The 22,920-nt window shown below is 42.0% G+C and overlaps 1 protein-coding gene across 2 annotated transcripts in view; it reads right to left on the bottom strand.

The window, feature by feature from the left end:
• arhgef9a (Cdc42 guanine nucleotide exchange factor (GEF) 9a) overlaps positions 1 to 22,920 on the bottom strand; it is a 154,416-nt gene that overhangs the window by 117,668 nt on the left and 13,828 nt on the right. For both annotated transcript variants that reach the window (XM_070881994.1, XM_070881995.1), the window contains exons 2-3: positions 6,555 to 6,746; positions 2,049 to 2,228 (exon numbers count right to left, since the gene is read on the bottom strand). In XM_070881994.1, the coding sequence (XP_070738095.1) occupies positions 2,049 to 2,228; positions 6,555 to 6,746 (372 nt within the window). The remainder of the gene's footprint in view (positions 1 to 2,048; positions 2,229 to 6,554; positions 6,747 to 22,920) is intronic.

The raw sequence follows: 22,920 nt of genomic DNA, 5'->3' as shown, positions 1-22,920 counted from the left end.
GCCCCCCAGTCATCAAGATCCATGGCGCGGCCCTGGACAACGTGGACCATTTCCCATATCTCGGGAGCCTCTTATCAACAAGGGCAGACATTGACGACGAGATTCAACATTGTCTCCAGTGCGCCAGAGCAGCCTTCGGCCGCCCGAGGGAAAAAAGTGTTTGAAGTCCAGGCCTTCAAATCTGTCACCAAGCTCATGGTTTACAGGGCTATAGGAATGCCCACCCTCCTGTATGGCTCAGAGACATGGACCATGTACAGTAGACACCTCAAGTCGCTGGAGAAATACCACCAACGATGTCTCCGCAAGATCCTGCAAATCCCCTGGGAGGACAGATGCACCAACGTTAGCGTCCTCGTCCAGGCCAACATCCCCAGCATTGAAGCATTGGCCACACTCGATCAGCTCCGCTGGGCAGGCCACATTGTTCACATGCCAGACACGAGACTCCCAAAGCAAGCGCTCTACTCGGAACTTCTTCACGGCAAACGAGTCAAAGGTGGGCAGAGGAAACGTGACAAAGACACCCTCAAAGTCTCCCTGATAAAGTGCGGCATCCCCACCGACACCTGGGAGTCCCTGGCTAAGAACCGCCCTAAGTGGAGGAAGTGCATCCGGGAGAGCGCTGAGCACCTCGAGTCTCATCGACGAGAGCATGCAGAAATCAAGCACAGGCAATGGAAAGAGTGTGCGGCAAACCAGTCCCACCCACCCTTTCCCTCAATGACTGTCTGTCCCACCTGTGACAAGGACTGTGGTTCTCAAATTGGACTGTTCAGTCACCTAAGGTCTCATTTTTAGAGTGGAAGCAAGTCTTCCTCGATTCCAAGGGACTGCCTTTGATGATGATGATGATGATGATGATGACATTTCAAAACACATTCATTCGCTGTAAAGCGCTTTGCAACATCCTGAGGTCATAAAAGGTGCTAAATTAATGCAAGTTATTTCTTTCTTTGCATTCAAGTACAGGAACCAACAATCTTTCCAACAACTTTGATCCAAGCCCCTGAGCTGTGTCTAGCATTGCAATTTTCCTGCTTTGAGTTGGGGATTCTTTTCAGTTGTTGATTCGCAAGCTATTGTAATACTATGGGCAGATTTTCATTTGTTGCACTCGGGTGTAAGTCATCACCTGGGTGGAGCACAGAGAGGAACATCAGGTGGGGAGATAACAGAGCCCATCTGATTTTCTGTCCATTTCAATTAATGGACATCAAATTGGACATGCTTCCTTCGAGGCATACAATCCTTCCACTCAATGTTTGTCCATGTACTCCATCCAGGCACATTTACTCTCTCGCACAAATCAGCTTAAGCTTAAATCAGTTATTGTTTCCACTTACTAGGAAATCAATAACAAGGGATTGGAAATAGCTTCAGGATTATGACCAGAACAATTAAGGACATTCGAAGATTTTTTTTTTACATAGAATTATTAAAAAATGTAATGCTTTACGACAAGTGGTTATTCAGTATATGATAGAGATGGAATTAGCTAAGCATTTGAAAAGGAAGAATATATAAAGATACAGAAAAAGGCTAGAAAAATGGACATAGAATGAATAGCTTCAATTGAAGAATTAGCACTGGCATTGGTGCGATGAGACTAATGACCACATTCTGTGCTATATTTTTATGATTCAATATTTTTGATGTTTGAAATAGTAGAATAATTTTTAAAAAAATGGTGCAATAATGCCATTGATGGTTTACAAGTAACGGCAACAATGTTAAACAAAAATAGAACTCAATATGCTGTGGGTAGAAATTGTGGTGTGCAAAATTACTAACAAATGCATTCATTTGAAATTCCTTTGTCTATTGTTTTAACAAAGACCCATTAAGGGGTTAATGCTTTCATTAGGATAGCAGACAGAGGCATTTCATACGCATTAATTATTAATAAAGCACAGCAAAATTACAACACCCTTGTGATTTTTTTTACTGTAGTAGCATAGCAGACCAGCACACAGGAGCACAACAATTACACGCAGAAATGCAGATGATGTGAAATGATAATCTAATTTAACAGGATTTTAATTTACATGCTCTAAGAAGCAGGGCCCAATTTCACTCAGATGGGGATCTTCCTTGTTGTACTGCTTCTCCAGGTCTCTGACGAAGCTCATCTGAAATCTATAAATGTCTTCAATATTTCCGAATATGACTTTCAACTGTTCATCACTAAACATGTCTCTGCGTTTCCTGCATTGCCTAAGGTATCCCTAAAATAAGAAAAAAAGTACATTAAGCTGCCTGTGGCAAACTTCATTTACATGCAGTAGCAAATTTAATCATAATAATGAATAATTAATAGCAAGTCAAATATTCACTATCTATTGATCTATTTTTTGCCCATCCAAGTAGATTTCATAGAATGAATAACATTTTGGATAAAACATTTGCAGTAAATTGAACAGTGGCATAATAATCTATTTACAGGTACAGCATGCTCCTTGTAATTCATGCCTATTGGGAGCCAAGGAAGAGCTGCAAGTTGAATGAAGTCATGGATAAAGGAAGTTTGCAAAGCATTTAAATGCCACTGCATTTTGTGTAACAGTAATTTAAGTCAGCCCAAAAGTCTCCAATTGTCCTTTTTGCTCTGCTGCCACCAGCTATTGTGACCAGAACACGGGTCTACCAAACAAAGGACATCTTTACAAAGGCACTTGCTACTACTTCATATAGTAAGTAGAGGAATTCTTACTCCCATTGGTGAAGCAGAATATCGCTTTAACCTGCATCTAGTCCATGGTATGTCTGATCTGGAATTGACTGATGCTGGCACTAAGTATCATGTTCCATTCTCCAGTACAGGATATTGGCATGTCACTTTGATGTGCACAAAAATTGACTCAAATTTTTTAAAAAGGAGTGAGTTGCTCTATCAATATTCATTTTTAAAAATCATTACAACAAACAAAACAATATTTAAAAGTCACCATCTTTAACATAGTGACATTCAGGCAGACTTTATTGCACTCTAATTAAAAGCAAGTAGACATATACGTACACACATGCACAATTTCTAACAGAGGGCTCCTGGATAGTAATCAGATAGGTCACTGGCTTCAAGGCCAATTGTAGCAGTCCTAATGCCACCGTTATGAAACCAGTTCACCTTGAGATTTTTTAATCCCTATGATTCATTGATACAGTCCTTACCAACTGAATCATCAGTAGAGTTGACGGCAGTGGTTTAACTTACCGAGACGGGCTAAGTGTGCCCGAGGTAAATGGCAGGCTTGACACCACTCCCACTTTCATGGAGCTCTGGTGATCTGATTTTACATTGATGGGGCTTGTTAAGCCTACCCTGCGAGCTTCCCAACCAATTAACAGGAAGCGGGTCTGATGATATCATCTGATGAGGCGTTATCAGCCGGTTTCCTTAAAGGGACCATGATCACATTGATTTTGACAGTTGCACCGTCAGTGTTCTGCAGCGTTGAGGTGCTGCAAATACTGACAAAGGTGCAGGGCTGCACCCAGGCTCTCCCAGGACTCCTTCTTGATGCTTGTAGAGTGAGTCACAGTATGCAGGGAGGTTCTCTTCCCTTCCAATGGGTAGAAGAGATCTCCCCAGGACACCAAGGCTGCCTGGTGCCACATTGCAAAGGAGGGCACAAGTAGGGATGTCCTCAGGAGGACCTGGCTGCAGTGGTGCAAACCTTTCAATGATCTCAGTAGATCACGAAATGTTACTGCAAAGTCACACTCAACCTCATCCTGCTGTGCCACTCATCGCATCCCCATCACTCTGCCTTCCCTACCCTACCCCTGCACATCCTTACTCACACCAAAATACTTTGCACCTCCACTCATCCCTGTCTCTCTCTATCTACATTATCACTTCCCCATCTCACTGGCTACCCCTCACGCTCACCTTCATCCAAGTCCAATCATACCAACTAATAGAATGCAAGGTTAGGCACTTGGATGTTTTAGCCAATGTTCATGTAGAGTTTCTGCTAATGTGTTGTCAAACATTGAAATCTTTATTTTGAACACTTTATGTTCTTGGACAGATTTGGAAGTGGCTCAGTGAGTTGTAGTGAATGGTCACACATAAGGGTACCCCCCACAATGGTGATGAGTGTGAAAGGAATGGCTTGGGCATTGGAGGGATGATTTATGGAGCTAGTGTGGGTTGGTGCCAACCTGGCGCATCATGTGGCAGTCAGGGTGTACAGCGACAAATGAGGTAACTGTGGCAATGGTGAGGACATCCCTGCCGTTCCGGGCAGCAACATGATCAGGTGCTGATGCCTTGTGTCCGGTGCAGCATCAGGTGATTGCGGAGCAGGTTGGTATTGTCATTGGTGATGCTGGTGTGTTTAGTGATGTTGATGTTGGAGCTGATCGTGGTGGGATTCTGAGGAACAAGGTGAGATTTTTTCAAGCGCACTGATGCTGTGAGGTTGAGATGACAGAAGCGATCTGTCAATGGTGAGAGAGGTTGTTCCAAGGAGGTGACGGTGGATAGAAAGTTCACTGCAAACACTTCCAAACTGTATACTTCAAAAGTTTCTTCCAAATCCTGAAGGCTTCAGCTTCTGACATTGGAAAGTGAACAGCAATGAAATGGTAGCATTTGTACTACTTCTGCAGCTGTCAGCTAACCAAAGCAATGGAGAGTCATTGAGAACCCGACACACTTACCTGGTGTGAAACCCGAGGGACAGCAAACTCGTTGAACACTTGGTAAAATGGCAAGTGCCAGGGTAAAATCCTTTGAAATACCTTTAAATTATCTCTCGAGCATCTTAACTGACTGGCCCACTGCTTAGTGTCAGGTCTGCGATCCGCAAGCAGATCCAACAGTTGAAAAACTGACAAGGAGGTGGGTTCAGAGTGAACTTCCGCCCCGCTGTCAATCACAGACATTTTGACAGCGGTCCCAGCTCCAAGGGCTGGGAAGATTCTGACCCATTGGTGTAAATGATATTGAGCAATGGATGCACTGAGGGAGTTATAGGCAAACACAAATCACCTGTGTTTCAACTCTCAGGGATAAGAACAATCACTCCATACATATGGTGATTGCTGAGTTCGAACATCTTATATTTTAAGCTACCTCCAGTGAGCATCTCAATTGTAATGTTATTAGATCAGTGTACCTGGAATGTTATTAGATCACTGTACCTGGAATGTTATTAGATCACTGTACCTGGAATGTTATTAGATCACTGTACCTGGAATGTTATTAGATCACTGTACCTGGAATGTTATTAGATCACTGTACCTGGAATGTTATTAAATCACTGTACCTGGAATGCATTGGGTGGTAGAAGCAGACTCAACAGTGATTTTCAAAAGGGAACTGGATATATACTTCAAAAGCAAATATTTGCAGGGCTAAGGGGAAAGAGCAGGGCAGTGGGACTAATTGGATAGCTCTTTTAAAAATTTGGCCCAAGAACGATGGGCTGAATGGCCTCCTTCTGTGCAGTATGATTCTACGATACCCAGTAAGTTTGGATTCACATTTCCATGGTACCAATAGATTTATACACATTCCTATGTGATTGTTCACTTTATTGTTAACACTTTTACACAGTTTCTGTAGTAATATATAATTTCAAAAATAAATTCCATTAATAAAATGTACATTTTTTCTTTAAAAGCTGGACGATATTCGTTTTTTTTAAAGTTTGAGGTTTAGCATTAGCACAGTAGTAAGCACAATATATACAAGTAAAAATATTTTAATTTTAGATATAGACAACGTATTGGTTTCCATAGCTCTTCCCCTTTAGTTACAGAGGTTGATCAGGAGCACCCTTAAAGTTCTTAAAGAATTACATTTAAAAAACTTTGAACATTTAAAAATTGTCACTGTAAGTTTAATTGAATAAGTTAATGTAACAAACATTTTTTTTTAATTAAAAGTTCTAACTCGAATTTTAAATAAGTTGCAGGTCTGGGCCTACTCAAGTTCATGACCCCTGGACAATCTTAGGACTAATTTAGGGGCAGGCCGAGTAAAAAGAGGTCAGCTGCTGAGGCTTACTCAATCTCATTTAAATTTTGTCCACGAGCAATGCCACAAGATATGAAGTAGCACATACAAATTTTAAAACTAATGATTTCTGCTTGCAAGTAGTATCAGAGTAAGGATTACAATTAGGTCTCTTTTCAAAATATTCATTGATGCCTTAGATTTTTATTAAAAGATGATGAAATTTCATAAATAACACTTAACTCCAAGGGGGAGAATTTCCTTCAGGCTTTTCCCGCTGTGCAACCGTAACTTCAGCAGAAATTTGTTGGAACCCCGTTTACACAAGTTCCATTGAAGTTCTGCTAAAGTCATGGTAGCACTGAAGTGAAGACTCGAGGCAAATCACCCCTTCCAATTCTTTAATATACTACAGCTTTAAGTTTTAGCTGCAGATACATAATTTATTAATAATTAAATAATCTGAACCTCTTGATGAAGAATAACAATGAACGTTTTCAAGAACAAATGTGTAGCAATCAGAACTTTCATGTTATTTATAATTTCAGTATGAGGGAACTTAGAGCTGTAGTTATGTTATTATTACCTCACAGATGTCCTTCAGATGTTTAATGTAGTGTCGTTCTGTGCTCATAATTTCATTGATGACATTTGCCCTCATCTGGTCTCTGTTCTGGATACTTCTGCCGAGGCACAGGCAGTCGGAGTTTGGGTCCAGATGCCCATTTTGAATCTCACTACTGGCTTCATCTACAGTGTCTTCCTGGTTCACCCAAAGCTGCCATTAAACAAAGAAAAACAGAGTATGGATAATTGGCTGACATCAATTTATTTTAGTGGCTCTAAAATGGATAATACCACAGCTTAATAACTTCATTTAAATAACTTTAGGGGAAAATAAATCCCAAGAAGCTAACTTGTAAGTGATTGTTATTTGAACTTTCAGGACTATGGTAGAAAATAATTACTATTATCATTACTTTCACAAGAGGTAATTTTGACATAGGTATCTGATAACATTGAGGTGCAAAGATACAGCACAAAGGAAGCCATTTTTGTTGCCCTTCTTTCCTGTAGGTGCAGAGATGCTGCCAAGGGCACCATCAGTCCACCAAATCCTCGCTAAAATTGGCCATTCCTCATGTGAGCCTAGATAATGAACATCGCCAGGCCGGCGACTCATCCACAGAGGAGTTTTGCACTCAAACCTGATCTTGTCACTGTGCAATGTCTACACTTTCTAGATGGCATCATTGGATAGAAATCAGCAGCAGCAACTCGGACTGATTTTTCTATCTCTGGTCCAGGAGGCACTGGAGGCAATTGTAGCATGTCATAAGAACATAAGAACATAAGAACATAAGAATTAGGAACAGGAGTAGGCCATCGAGCCCCTCGAGCCTGCTCCGCCATTCAACAAGATCATGGCTGATCTGGCCGTGGACTCAGCTCCACTTACCCGCCCGTTCCTGTCTATTGTAGAGGAAATACTTCCACTGCTACATTAGAACAAAATAGAAAATTGGAACAACTAACCAATCATTCTAATCTGCTCCTTCTGGCAATAAGTGCAGAACATTTCACCCATGTATTCTTGAATTTGACACTAGTGGTAAAGTAGCTTTATTTGCTGGTTATCTTTTATGCCGAGCAAAGAACATTTAAAATAATAACTCTATATCAACAATATTAGGAGAATCCAAATGGGTATGTAGAAAAAAGCATACACTTGTTCCAAACATTGAAATAAAATCTGTACTTTAAATCTGGATACATGGGCTGTAACGTGAAAGAATTATTACAAATAATAATAACCCATGTGGGTCCTTCATTTCAATCCCACAATCTATAGTGACCTCTACTGTGTCACTGACTTGTTAAATGAGAAGCGATAATAATTCTTTCCAACTAATTGCTAGGAATAGCTGAAACATGGCCACATAATGAACAGGACTGGAAAGAAAATATTGCAGGTTGTAGCATAATCAGAAAGGATACGGAAGAACGAAGGGGGTGGAGTAGCTGTACTAATTAGAGATAGCATAATGGCAGTGGAAAAAAGGGATATAACTAACAGAAGGTTAAAAATAGAATCCATAAGAACTGAAATAAAAGATAAGAAGGGAACGATCATGCTAATAAGGGTATACTACAGACCATCTAATAGTGGAAAGGAGGTGGAGGAAGAAATATGTAAGCAAATTTGTGAAATGAGTAAAGGACATAGAATAATAATCACGGGAGATTTTAACTTTTTTTTATTTGTTCCGGGATGTGGGCATCGCTAGCAAGGCCAGCAGTCATTGCCCATCCCTAATTGCCCTTGAGAAGGCGTTGGTGAGGTGCCTTCTTGAACCGCTGCAGTCCGTGTGGTGAAAGTACTCCCGCAGTGCTGTTAGGGAGGGAATTCCAGGATTTTGACCTAGCGACGATGAAGGAACAGCGAGATATTTCCAAGTCAGGATGGTGTGTAACTTGGAGGGAAACTTGCAGGTGATGGTGCTCCCATGTGCCCTCTGCACTTATCCTTCTAGGTGCTGGAGGTCACTGGTTTGGGAGGTGCTGCCGAAGAAGTAGTGACGTGTTGCTGCAGTGCATCTTATAGATGGTACACACTACAGCCATGGTGCAGCAGTGGTGGAGGGTGTGAATGTTTAAGGTGGTGGATGGGGTGCCAATCAAGCGGGCTGCTTTGTCCTGGATGGTGTTGAGCTTCTTGAGTGTTGTTGGAGCTGCACTCATCCAGGCAAGTGGAGAGTATTCCATCGCACTCCTGACTTGTGCCTTGTAGATGATGGAAAGGCTTTGGGAAGTCATGAAGTGAGGCACTCACTGCACAATACCCAGTCTCTGATCTGTCCTTGTAGCCACAGTATTTATGTGGCTGGTCCCGTTAAGTTTCTGGTTAATGGTGACCCCCAGGATGTTGATGGTGGGGATTTGCCGATGGTAATACCGTTGAATGTCAAGGGGAGTTTTTAGACTCTTGCTTGTTGGAGATGCTCATTGCCTGGCAGAAGTGTGGCGCAAAAGGTACTTGTCACTTATCAGCCTAAGCCTGAATGTCGTCCAGGTCTTGCTGCATGCGGGCATGGACTGCTTCATTTTCTAAGGAGTTGCAAATGGAACTGAACAGTGGGCAATCATCACCACTTCTGACCTTATGTTAGAGGGAAGGACATTGATGAAGCTGCTGAAGATGGTTGGGCCTAGGACACTGCCCTGAGGAACTCCTGGAGCGATATCCTGGGGCTGGGATGATTGATCTCCAACAACCACAACCATCTTCCTTTGTGCTAGGTATGACCCCAGCCAGTGAAGATTTTCCCCCCTGATTCCAAATAAACTGGCAAGAAGAGGTAGTGAAAGGAGTATATGGAATGGAGTTTTTACAATGTGTGCAGACCTCCTTTCTTACCCAGTATGTAAAAAGCCCAACAAAACATTCTCTCTGCATCTACCTTATCAAGCCTCCTCTGTATCTTATATGTTTCAATAAGATCACCTCTCATTCTTCTACATTCCAATAGGCCCATTTAAATAATAATTTGCTTTTTCATTTTGCCTACCAAAGTGCATAACCTCATATTTTCCCACATTATACTCCATCTGCCAAATTTATGCCCACTCAGTTAGCCTGTCTATATCCCTTTGCAGATTCCTTGCGTCCTCCTTACAACTTGCTTTCCCACCTATCTTTGTATCATCAGCAAATGTGGCTACATTACACCCGGTCCCTTCATCCAAGTCACTAATATAAATTGTAAATAGTTGAGGCCCCAGCACTGATCCCTGTGGCACCCCACTAGTTATAGGTTGGCAATTCAAAAATGACCCATTTATCCTGACTCTCTGTTTTCTGTTAGTCAGCCAATACTCTATCCATGCTAATATATTACCCCCAACCCCATGTGCTCTCATCTTGTATAATAACCTTTTATGTGGCTCCTTATCGAATGCCTTTTGGAAATTCAAATACACGACATCCACTGGTTCTCCTTTATCCACGCTGCTTGCTACATCCTCAAAGAACTCCAGAAAATTTGTCAAACATAATTTTCCTTTCATAAAACCATGTTGACTATTTTTGAGTGCATTATGATTTTCTAAATGTTCTGCTACCACTTCCTTTATAATGGACTCCAGTATTTTCCCAATGACAGATGCTAGCTTAACTGGTCTATACTTTCCTGTTTTCTGTCTCCCTCCTTTCTTAAATAGGGGTGTTACATTTGCGGTTTTCCAATCTGCTGGGATCTCTCCAGAATCCAGGGAATTTTGGTAGATTACAACCACTATCTCTGAACAGCAGTGGGAAACATTTAAAACGGTGATCAGTAGAGTCCAAGAGACATATGTTCCACTAAAAAGTAAGAACAAACTAGCCAGTAATGATACACAATGGATGATTAAAGAAATAAAGGCAAAATTGAAATTAAAGAAAAAGGCATACATAGACAAGAATGGAGATGATGACAAAAGCGAATATGAAAATCTTAGGAAAGAAGTCAAATAAACAATTAGGAAAGCAGATAAACTACAAAATTTAATGATCAAGAAATATAAATAGAAGGCATAAAGTATTCTAAAGGCACATCAATAGCAAAATCAAAATCAAAATAGGGATAGGTCCACTAAACACAATAAACTCAAGGTAATGACAGTGAAATAGCAGAAATATTAAATAATTACCGTCCTTCGGTACTTACCAGGGAGACTAACATGATGGGCATGACATGAGAAGAGGAGATCATAAAAGAAATAAAGACATTTAAGATAAAATGGGAGGAGATAATTGATAAACTTATCAAACTTAGAAAGGATAACACCTCTGGTCTGATGGATTGCATCCATGCATGTTAAAATAAGTTAGCAAAGAGATAACAGAGTCACCATTACATATATATATATAAATTAATTGGAAAATGGAATAGTGCCAGAGGACTGGCAGACAGCTAATGTGATTCCGATACATAAAAAGGGAGATAGAACAAGTCCAGGGAACTGTAGAACAATTAGCTTAACATTAGTGTGGTAGGAAAGATAATGGAATCCTTACTCAAAGATAAAATAGAAAAAACAGCTAGAAAGTGAAAATATAATAAAGAGTAGTCAGCACAGATTCCAAAAGGGAAGGTAATCCTTGAATAACCTCATTGAATTCGTTGAAGAAGTAACAGAAAGGGTAATGCAGTAGATGTAATATATTTGGATTTCCAAAAGCTTTTGATCAGGAACCACATAGTGACTAAGCTCAGAAGATGTGGAATCAGGGGATAAGTAGCAGAATGAATAGAAAGCATTTAAAAAAAAAAAAAATAGAGAGTAGGGGTTAAACGTAGTTACCCAGATTGGCAAATGATGGGAAGTGGTGTTCCACAAGGATCAGTGTTGGGACCATTGTTGTTCATCATTTAAATAAACTATTTGGACTTGGGAATCAGAAGCATAATTGCAAATTTTGCGGATGACACTTAATTAATTGTAGTTAATGCAAGGGAACTGTGATAAAATATGCGGTGGCATTAATAAATTTGCAGAATGGGCATGTAATTGGCAAATTAACTTCAATGTAGATAAATGGTACATTTTGGTAGGAAGAATAAGGAGGCCACATACTCCTTAGAAAATAAGGGTTGAATTTTAACCCCTAAAAATGGGCGGTTGGGGTCAGGTGGGAGGTTTAAATATGAAAATGAGATTGAAAGCTTCGGATTTAGCCTGCTTTGCTGGTTTAACTGTGTCCGTCCAGGGTTCCCGGACCTCAGGAAAACCTGTAGTTGTGGTGAGGCGAGGACATGCTCAGGGAGCAATCCTTGTGGGCCGAGAGGACAGGAGTGCTTCCCCCCGGCCATTCATGCTCCCCCATCATCAGCACCCTTCATAAAAATCCAACCTCCCATCGCTGGGGTCGGGAATTGGGGATTAGACCACACCACCCCAGGCTCACCCCAACTCCCCCCCCCCCCCCCCATCAGGGTTCAGACCACCCCGGAGCTGGGGGTTGCACTTACCTAGGGCTGCAGCCTCTTCTCCAGTGTTCCCACCCAACTGGATGCCAGCCTGTCAATCAAGCTGACATCTGGTCAGGGAACCTGTCAGTGACGTCACACCATGCTGTGGAATTAAAACTTCCGGGTTTCCCGCGCACAAACGAACCTCCCCGCACCCAGTGCGCCAGAACATTAAAAGTCCCCTCTAAGCATCTAAATGGCTTAGAGAAACAGATACAGATACCACTAAAAGTATTGATGCAGGTTAATAAGGCAATAAAAAAAAACAAGCACTGAGGTTCTTTTCTAGAGGGATAGGGCGAGAAATTGAGAGCATTTGCACCGTCCATAAGTGCCCCCAGGGGGGCGCTTATGGGGCACAAATGCCTTTGCGACTGGCTGCGGCGCTGACATCGACTCCGCCATAAGCACCCCGATCTCCTGCGCGCGGAGATCGGGACGTCATCGTCGTGCACAGTGCCCCGTTAGCACCCTGGACCCGAAATTCATTTTCGCGAAAACACCGGCAGCTGCAGGAGACGTGCATCGGGCGGCCAGACACCACCGGGGCGATGGTTAAAGGCGAGGTGGCCGAGGTAAGTTTAAAAAAATCTTGCCTTTGCTGTTGCCGTTTTTTTCGCAGGTTCCTGCCCACGATCTTTCAGCCAAGCACTCTGCTTGAATGCTGGGCTGATCGCGCGTGTTCGCCGCTCCTTTGGTGGTCCAGGTATGTCTATTTTAAATTGCAGAGCCTGCAGCAAAGGCCGTTCCCTTTAAGGGAGGGAAGGGCCCTTTGTACGCGGCAGCACTGCAATGGCCCAGTGTGCAGCGCTGCTGGAGTTTTTGCCCCGCACACAAACTTTAGTGCTCCAAGAAGGAAGCAGAGCACTTGACTTAGCACTCCACTTCCTTCCCGGAACACTAAAGCCAATTCTTTGAGAGCAGGGAAACATTTGCGCCTGGCGCTAAGATTCCTGGCTTTCAAAAGGTACCACCCCCAAACGGGACGATAACAAATTTCTCCCCCATAGAATTGAAAAGCAGAGATGCCGTTTTAAATGTGTATAGAACCTTGGTGAGACCATATTAGGACTACTGTGAACAGTTCTGGTCTCTATATTATAAAAAGGATATAGAGGAGCTGGAGAAGGTGCAAAAATTATTTACTAGAATGATACCAGAACTGAGAGGTTATATCTATCAGGAAAGATTGAACAGGCTGGGGCTCATTTCTCTAGAAAAGAGAAGGCTGAGATGTGACCTGATTGAGGTCTTTAAGATTATGAAAGGGTTTGATAGGGTAGATGTAGAGAAGCTGTTTCTACTTGTGGGCGAGTTCAGAACTAGTGGCTATAAATATGAGATATTCACTAATAAATCTAATAGGGAATTCAGGAGAAACTTCTTCACCCAGAGAGTGGTTAGAATGTGAAACTCACTACTACAGGGGGTGGTTGAAATGAATAGCATAGATGTATTTAAGGGGAAGCTAAAAAAGCACGAGGGAGAAAGGAAGAGAAGAATTGTTGATGGGATTAGGTGAAGAAGCGTGGGCATAGGCTCGTATGGAGCATAAAAACAAGCATGGATCTGTTGGGCCGAACTGCCTGTTTCTGTAAATATTTTGTAATACTTTGCATTCATAAGAATTTTTAGAAACAAGAATAGGTCATTATGACCAACAATCCTATCTCCCACCATACACATCCAATACTTTCTTGAATTCATTTGTACTGACTGTTTCAAGGCCTTTCCTTGGTAACTTATTTCACAACACATTACAGATTCTATTTTTCATTCCTATATATTGTTTTGGTTTAAAATATGAACAGTTCTAAATTATATTGCGAGATATTAATGTCAAGCATGTTAATGCATTCATGTGAAACTCCTTTGTTGTGGGTTAATACCTGTATTCAAGCAGCAGATCAATGGAATTTCATATGAATACATAAATACGTTATTTACTAATATAAAACACAATGTAAATTCAAAGCAACCACGTTCTTATTCATTATCGTTGTCTTGGCATTTCAGTCAAATGCAGGTTTTTGCAGCTCCCTCTAAACAGGCAATGTATTCAAAATGTCCACAAATTGCAACAGCAACTATTTTAAAAAGTGGGTGGCATATTTCACACTGTTTTCATTACAAAATAGTATAAAAGAAAGATGCATTCACATGGCAGCAAAATTCCCGATGTCACATGTTTGGCTGCAAATCAAAAGGAACAATAACTGGAATTAATACAGATAATTACAATTTTCCACTTGCCCTGCTACATACAGAGACCGAATCTATGATTTTGTCCTTCATCTTCATTGTGCTCTATATTATTACAATTTATTTTCGTGAACTGGATCACTAAGAAAATAATTTCTTACATTCTAAAAATTTACGTTAACTACCCAATGACATGGGTTTAGGCATCACTCAGCGCAGCATCACTATACGAGCCTGGAGGTCCGAGATTTGATGCCTGCCGCTGAATTTGATTCTATGCTGAATTAACTGATCTCAGCCAGTGCAGTACATAGGGTGCTAAAATTGGCCTTAGTGCCTGAGCTAGGTGGGAAAAATTACCCAAAATTCCTAATTCGAAATGCAATCCAGTAACCCGTGCTAAAAAGTGCACAGTATGTGGATGTCAGGTGAGAAATAGATCAGGTTTAGCTTTGATATTCCTCGAGGTTGAATAGTTTTTACAGACTCATTCCAACACAATGATAGAACAGATGAGAGATGCCATTTTATCCATCTACACCCTTCCATAGAACCCTATAGATATAAAAAAGTCACTAATAAATCCAACAAAGAATTCAGGAGAAACTTCTTAACCCAGAGAGTGGTTCAAATGTGGAACTTGCGACCACAGGGAGTAGTTGAGGTGAATAGCAGATACCTTTAAGGGAAAGCTAGGTAAACACATGAGGGAGAAAAGAATAGAAGGTTATGTTGATAGGGTTAGATGAAGGAAGGTGCAAGGAGTTCAATTAGGCCAAATGGCCTGTTTCTGTGCTGTAAATTCTTTGCAAATCTATGCCCTTCCCATCACCAGCATCTAACGTGCAAAGATTCTCATTTGTTGCAATATGCACCTCCAGGTTTTGCTTCCACTGCCATAGCTGGAAAGCCATTATACAATACTATTAATCACTCTTGATATGAAGAGCTGCCACCTGACATTAGCCCTGCACTTAACTTGACTTTTATCAGGTTGTACTTATGTTCTTTTATCCTGCAGTTGAGGTTTAAATTTTAAAAATGCTCCAGATTAATCTTTTTTATTTCACTTAGTGTCTTAAATATTTCTATAAAATATAATTTTGCCTGCTTCTTTTTAAGGCTGAAAATTCTCAGCTATTCTAATTTTTCCTCACAACTCAGTCCTCAGACATGACAAATCAACATTGTGAATCTAGCTGACTGATTATTTTCAATTTTCTCTCTTCATTGAAGTCATTGGCTTTTGCTGGTTTATGGTTCCATGGGCTGTTATAGCTCTTCAGTATCTTACTCAAATTGCCATTATTCATGTGCAGAACGATACAAGCAATTTCAGCATTATTGAACAGTACAAGCATTACGATTGAATCTGATCCTGTCCTTATCCAATGTGCACAGAGGCATTTGCTAGCAGGGCTCACTGCATATTGATCTGGAGTGGGAACCCTGGCTGTTTTTTTTCCTATATATTTACAATATATATTAAAGATTTAGATGAAGGAATTGAATGTAATATCTCCAAGTTTTCAGATGTCACTAAGCTGGGTGGCAGTGTGAGCTGTGAGGAGGATGCTAAGAGGCTGCAGGGTGACTTGGACAGGTTAGGTGAGTGGGCAAATGCATGGCAGATGCAGTATAATGTGGATAAATGTGAGGTTATCCACTTTGGTAGCAAAAACAGGAAGGCAGATTATTATCTGAATGGTGCCAGATTAGTAAAAGGGCAGGTGCAACGAGACCTGGATGTCATTGAAAGTAGGCATGCAGGTACAGCAGGCAGTAAAGAAAGCAAATAGCATGTTGGCCTTCATAGCGAGAGGATTTGAGTATGGAGCAGGGAGGTCTTACTGCAATTGTACAGGGCCTTGGTATTGTATGCAGTTTTGGTCTCCTAATCGGAGGAAGGACATTCTTGCTATTGAGGGAGTGCAACAAAGGTTCACCAGACTAATTGCCAGGATGGCAGGACTGACATATGAAGAAAGACTGGATCGACTAGGCTTATATTCACTGGAATTTAGAAGAATGAGAGGGGATCTCATGGAGGCATATAAAATTCTGACGGGATTGGACAGGTTAGATGCAGGAAGAATGTTTCCGATGTTGGGGAAGTCCAGAACCAGAGGTCACAGTCTAAGGATAAGGGGTAAACCATCTCGGACCGAGATGATGAGAAACCTTTTCACCCAGAGATTGTGAACCTGTGGAATTTTCTGCCACAGAAAGTTGTTGAGTCCAGTTCATTGGATATATTGAAAAGGGAGTTAGATGTGGCCCTTATGGCTAAAGGGATCAGGGGGTATGGAGAGAAGGCAGGAGTGAGGTACTGAAGTTGCATGATCAACCATGATCATAGTGAATGGTGGTGCAGGCTCGAAGCACTGAATGGCCTGCTCCTGTACCTATTTTCTATGTTTCTATGTTTCCCTTACTCAGAGGCAATACAGTCCCGGTCATACTCCTGGCTGAGATCAGTTAATCCTGAGTTCTTCTTAGTCTTCATTGCTGTGGCTCAGTGGTAGCATTCTCACCTCAGAGGCAGAAGGTCGTGAGTTCGAAAGACCCAGTCCAGAGACGTGAGCAAAATCTAGGCTGACACTTCAGTTCAATACTGAGGGAATGCTATAACTGTTGGAGGTGTCATCTTTCAGATGAGACATTAAACTAAGGCCCCGTCTATCCTCTGAAGTGGACGTAAAGATCCCATATGGCACCACAGTATTTTGAAGAAGAACGAGGGACTTCTCCCCAGTGTCCTAACCAATATTTATCCCTCAACCAGCATAACTAAAACAGATTATCTGGTCATTATCATATCGCTGTATGTGGGACCTTGCTGTGTGTAAATTGGCTGCTGCGTTTCCTACATTACAACAGTGACTACACTTCAAAAGTACTTCATTGGCTGTAAAGCGCTTTGGGACATCCTGAGGTTATGAAAAGCACTATATAAATGCAAATCTTTTTTCTTCTTGTTTCTTTAGTACCTGACTGTGTTGAGTATTTACATACTGAACCATCAAGGGAACTAATTTATTATGCTTTATATGGCAACGAGTTTCTTCTTTGTTCCAAAATGGATCTAATGTCAAGTTCTCACCAGTTTCCAGAATTTTATGAAATCTTTGTGTACACACAAAACTGTAAAGTCTAGCGTCAATTGAGTCTAAAAATGGCAGCAAATATATAACTAATCCTTGATTTTACCCAATGTTTTCACGTCAACTCAGATTTTGTAAAGCTCTTTCACAGGTCTGTGTTCATGATTTTGGCACCACTGCCCGATTACTCAGGGATTTATTGGTGCTAAGAACTTCAAAGAGCATGACGTATGATCATAGTCTAACTCATTCTTTTTACAGGCTTTCCAAACTGTAGAACATCTTATTTCTTCAGTCTTCCCCTCCTCCTACAATCTTCAGACTTTAAAAGCCAAGCTTGGTGTCAACTAATCACTACCTCCTGATTTATCTCAACTTCTCCTTTACTCTTTCTAACCTCGGTAGTTTTCTGCACTTTGGACTTTGGTCCTTCACCTTTGCTTTTTAAGTAAAAAAAAAACAAGAAAATGCATTGCTGTCTGTAGGATGAATAATCCAACATTCTATTTGGATAACTGTACTGCATCACCATCATTAGATAATTGTCTATTTTGTGATTTTACTGTGTCAGCTAATTCATGCAGATTGTTACCTAATTAAAATAGTAATCCCAACGGTGGTATCACACATAGAATCCTGTAACTTTGTCCAGAAGGACTAGCTGAAACACAAGCCAATTATATTAGTCATCCTCAAGGAGTGTAACCTCCCCCTTTACGCCAGCTGCTGACATTTATTTTAAGAGTTTTCTTAAAGAAGTAATGGGCCTCAGGACAGTGTTATAACAGTGAGCCCGGTCAGCCTTTGTGGTTTGAGTATGTACATACTTTTAAACCAATATAAAAATATAGGAATGGAATGATGCAGTGGGTTAGACACATTTCTTGGCATTTTGAGGCCTAATCTGGGACTCATCCATAAAATGAATCGCAATGGGAACAATCAAAGGAATTCCCTTCCTCCTGACTTTGTGAACTGCATATTGTACGACAACAATAATTTCCCAGGCTCCAGCAAAGCCTGTCTTAGGAAACTGAAGACTTTAACAAAAGAGGCAAAGATACAGAGTGAATGCAAGATATTCAATGCACAAGTAGAGAAATGCTCACTGGCAAAAATTTAAACTTCAGGATTTAATGACACAATTGCAACCTTGCTATAGAGACACTGCAAAGCACTTTCCCCTGTCATGCACCCAGCTTGTAGGGGCAAGATATATGTTGGGAGCAGAACCCTGCCTGAAGTTATGAAATTCAGCATGGGACCTGATTCCCATAACTATTCACTCAGATGAAACTTGCATATGCCTGTATTATGGCTTCCTCCTAGATCCAAAAATGCTGCCACAGAAAATTTGGTGCATGTGAGATTGGAGCTCCAATATTTTGACTTTCCCTTGCTGGAGTCCTAGAGATGTTTTAGTTAGTAGGTCTGCTGAGGGTCATGGCTGAGGTGGAGGTGGACTGAACGTGGCCTCCTGGTTAAATGATGAGTGCTCCTGCACCAAATGAGTCCTGTGATTCATTGGCTATTGACCCAATGATCATTTCAGCAAATGTAGTTCACTAGCTAGGTGTCACAGTAACCAAATAAATCGGTTAATTAAGGATAAAACTGACTGAATGAGTCCATTAACCAGGGACAAATCAAACTAAATTAATTTACAAATCAGCGATTATAGTAAATTAGCTGGGAATAACACTGTGAAATTATACTCAACATTTCTCTCGGGTATGAATCCCTCAGCTACAGGACCTGTGATTACTTTCATATTATATGATCCAGAAAGTTCTGTGACTTGCTACCTTGATTTCCTTTCTCATTTATACTCCGGCCTTTCTGCCCTTGGCCAGCTTTGCTGATATACAAAGTTCACTGCAAACTTGGGTACCAGTACAATCTAGTCAATGATTGTGTGCTAAATTTGCACACTGGCAGTCCAGGAGTGTGACCCTTATTTTAACTCTGGGCCAGTTTTTAGTAGGTGCATTTTGGTTTCAGTTTAAAACTCACTTGCTGCATCCAAAAACAGTATATTAACTCTTGGGCCTTATTATCTCACCTGCGGGATTCCCACTGAATTGGGCCGACCCGATGGCAAATCTGCCCACTACCAGGGCTCAGCCAGAGGTCTATTTAAAGCAGGAATTCACCTCTTAAAGCGTGGTTGCATTCCCTTATAGCTTGTTTTGTTTGCAAGGATGCTAGAAGAAGAATATTCTGAGAAATGAGTAGGATGCGGGTGCCTCCCTGGAGGTGCTTCTGGAAGAGTTGAGGAGGAAGAGTGAACTCCTCTTTGTCAGCAATGTCAAGATGGTTCCCAACCACTCTGTCCTCCAGAGAGATTTCACAGGTCGACATCCCCAAGAGTGTCACCCCCCAGGCCCTGGAAACGATATAGGAAGTGTTTCAATGACCTCACTAGAGTAGCAAGGGTGAGTACTGCTCTTCATTTATCCCCCTCTCTCTAGAACGCATAGTAATAGTCCTTCACCCCACTCCCCCATCACTATCAAAAATTCCCTTCCCTCCATCACTTCCTTCACCACCCAGAACAACATACCTCTCAGTCTCATTACAAACACACACTCACTACTTCCTTGCTCCCCTCACATCAGTCATTAACACCATTCCCCTCTCACTTGATCACCTTTGTAGAATCAGCAACTTCTCTCAATATTCCTTCCTCGCTTCACACTCCGCACATTTGCTTCTCATTCAATACCTCCTCATCCTACTTGCATCTTGCTTCTTTTCCCTCTCAGGATAAACAGTCCAAGCACAAGCCCTACACATCTGCACTCTCCTTTCGGGAGCCACTCACTAACTCTTGCCCTCTCAAAATGGTGTGCAATAATCGTGAGAGGAGCAAGACTGAGGGAGAAACAGCTAACCTCGTGAGCCATCGAAATTGGTGGGGCTGCCAGGGCTGTGAGCATCAGCCATTTTGAGGCTGAGGGCTTCACTGAACAGGGCCTTTGATAGTCACTTGTACCCCTTCATTAAACACTGAAAAAATGCAGTCAGCTTGACTACATCAAATTCCATTGTGATATATGACTTCTGCAAATGTACAGCCTCCCTATGCCATTCTAAGTCTTGTCCCTTTTCTTTTTCCTCTAGGTCTTTCTCAACGACCAAAGCCCCTGAAGAAGACACCCCAGAGGAGGAGAATCCTTCTGAGGAGGCACCATCACATATTCCATCAATCCAGCACAAAGAAAGGCACACGGCTGGATTAGACAGTGTGAGGTAGAGGGGTCTGCATGTGTTAACAACAACAACTTAGATTTATATAGCGCCTTTAAGGTAGTGAAACGTCTCAAGGCACTTCACAGGAGTATTATGCGATAAAAATTTCACACCAAGCCGCATAAGTAGAAATTAGTGCAGGTGTCCAAAAGCTTGGTAAAAGAAGTAGGTTTTAAGGAGCGTCTTGAAGGAGGAAAGAGAGGTAGAGAGTCGGAGAGGTTTAGGCAGGGAGTTCCAGGCCTTGGGGCCTAGGCAATAGAAGGCACGGCCACCGATGGTTGAGCAATTATTAACAGGGATGCTTAAAAGGGCAGAATTAGAGGAGCGCAAACATGTGGTGTGCAGGAGCAGGTAATGGTGGAAGGGACAGCTCACTAGAAGGCGAGTTCCTCTCCCAGCTCTGCTGAGTAGGACAGAGATATAGACATCAGGTTCCTAGCAATGAGAAGTAAAATGCTTGCCTCACACACTACAAGGTTTTGGCTGAAGGAATGGAGGAGCCTGCTTCCAGCCTGAGTGGTGTCATCTTGCATCGCATCAGCACGAACGTTCCATTTAAACTGCGCGGCTGCATGTGTGCGGTATTTTGACTAGGCTGCGCAGTGGCTTAAAGGGGCCACGCACACAAAACAATAATTAAAGGGAACATTGATCAGCACCCTACCTTGGAGAGTATGGCCACCTCCAAGGACGCTGCAGCCAGACTTTTACAACAGGAATCCATGTTTACATGCATTTCAGCTTTGATGGAAGCTCAAACGGCTGCCATACAGACTCTGGGCTTAAATCTGTGTTTCACCTTGGATAGACAGATGTCCACCTTGGAGAGCTCGATGGAGTAAGTAGATTGGGGCTTTCAAGGAGGCACTCGTCTGCCGCACTCTGCTCTCCCGCAGATCAGTGAAAGTAATGAACCCCAACTCCATTAGAGTGACAGTGGCGCAGTGGGAGTTGGTATGTGTTGATCTCTCTCAAGATGCCAGCACATTTGCTCCTTCGCCACACTCTCAACCAATACCCAAGTATGGTGCCGAAAAGTCAGCTGGCCTAGCAGAAGCCGAAACACAGCAGTCTGCAGCTGGGCCTTCTTAGGTTGAAGCACCCAGGAGCCGTCAGTCATGGTCATCTCAAGCCACATGAGCAACCACAGCCTTCCACCAGCTCTATTGAAACCACTGGGAGAGCACCTTGTTGGGTTAGTAGAGTAAGGAAACCTTCTGTAAAGTATGGGTTGAGTACTTTCGGTGTCAAAATATTTTAGATCAATCTTTTGGTTGAGGGCCACATGCAGACAAGGATACTGGCACTTCAATCTGCAGGACTTTGATCATCTCCTGAAGATACTGGCTATTATTAGGATATAGTTACAAACTATTTACAGTGCAGAAACAAGCCATTCGACCCATCAGCCATGCTGGTATCTATGCTCCACGTGAGCCTTCTCCCATCCTCTTCATCGAACTCCATCAACATATCCTTCTATTCTTTTCTCCCTCATATGCTTATCTAGCTTCCACTTGAATGCATCGATGCTATTCACCTCAACTACTCTTCATGGTAGCGAGTTCCACATTCTAACTCGCTACCATGAGTTAGGGAAAAGAAGTTTCTCCTGAGTTCCCTATTGGATTTATTAGTGACTATCTTATATTTATAGCCCCTAGTTCTGGTCTCACCCACAAGTGGAAACATCTTCTTTGTCTACCCTATCAAACCTTTTCATAGTCTTGAAGACCTATCAGACCACCCCTCAGTCTTCTCTTTTCCAGCGAAATGAGCCCAGCCTATCCAATCTATCCTGACAGGTATACCCTCTCAGTTGTGGTATCATTCCAATTAATCTTTTTTGCACCTTCTCCCGTGCCTCTATATCCTTTTTATAATAGGGAGACCAGAACTGTTCTCAGTACTCGGAGTGTGATCTAACAAAGGTTCTATACAAGTTTAACATAACATCTCCGCTTTTCAATTCTATCCCTCTAGAAATGAACCCCAGTGCTGGATTTGCTTTTATTACGGCCTTATTAATCTGCGTGGCTATTTTTTAGTGATTTCTGTATCTGTACCCCCAGATCCCCCTATTCCTCTACCCCCATTTAGACACTGAGGCCAGAATTTTACCAGCACTGCGAGTCCGAGTTTGGAGACGGGTCCACTATCAAAATGGCCGTGATTGACAGCGGGGCTCTGAACCCGCCTCCTTGTGAATTTCCCAAGTGCCGGCTCTGGCTGCGGTTTGCAGACCTGGCACTAAGCGGCCTGTCAGGCAATTGTCCTAGTTAAGAAGCTGCTTAGAGCTATTTTGGCAGCATTTTACCAGGTCTAAAGGATTTTTCCCAAGTTTCTTATGAGGTTCAGGTCCCTCAGGTATCACATCAGG

The sequence above is a fragment of the Pristiophorus japonicus genome, chromosome 6 (assembly GCF_044704955.1).
Source record: "Pristiophorus japonicus isolate sPriJap1 chromosome 6, sPriJap1.hap1, whole genome shotgun sequence".
NCBI classification, from domain to species: domain Eukaryota; kingdom Metazoa; phylum Chordata; class Chondrichthyes; family Pristiophoridae; genus Pristiophorus; species Pristiophorus japonicus.
The sequence above is the reverse complement of the archived record's forward strand: the minus strand, read 5'-3'. Positions and strand labels throughout refer to the sequence as shown.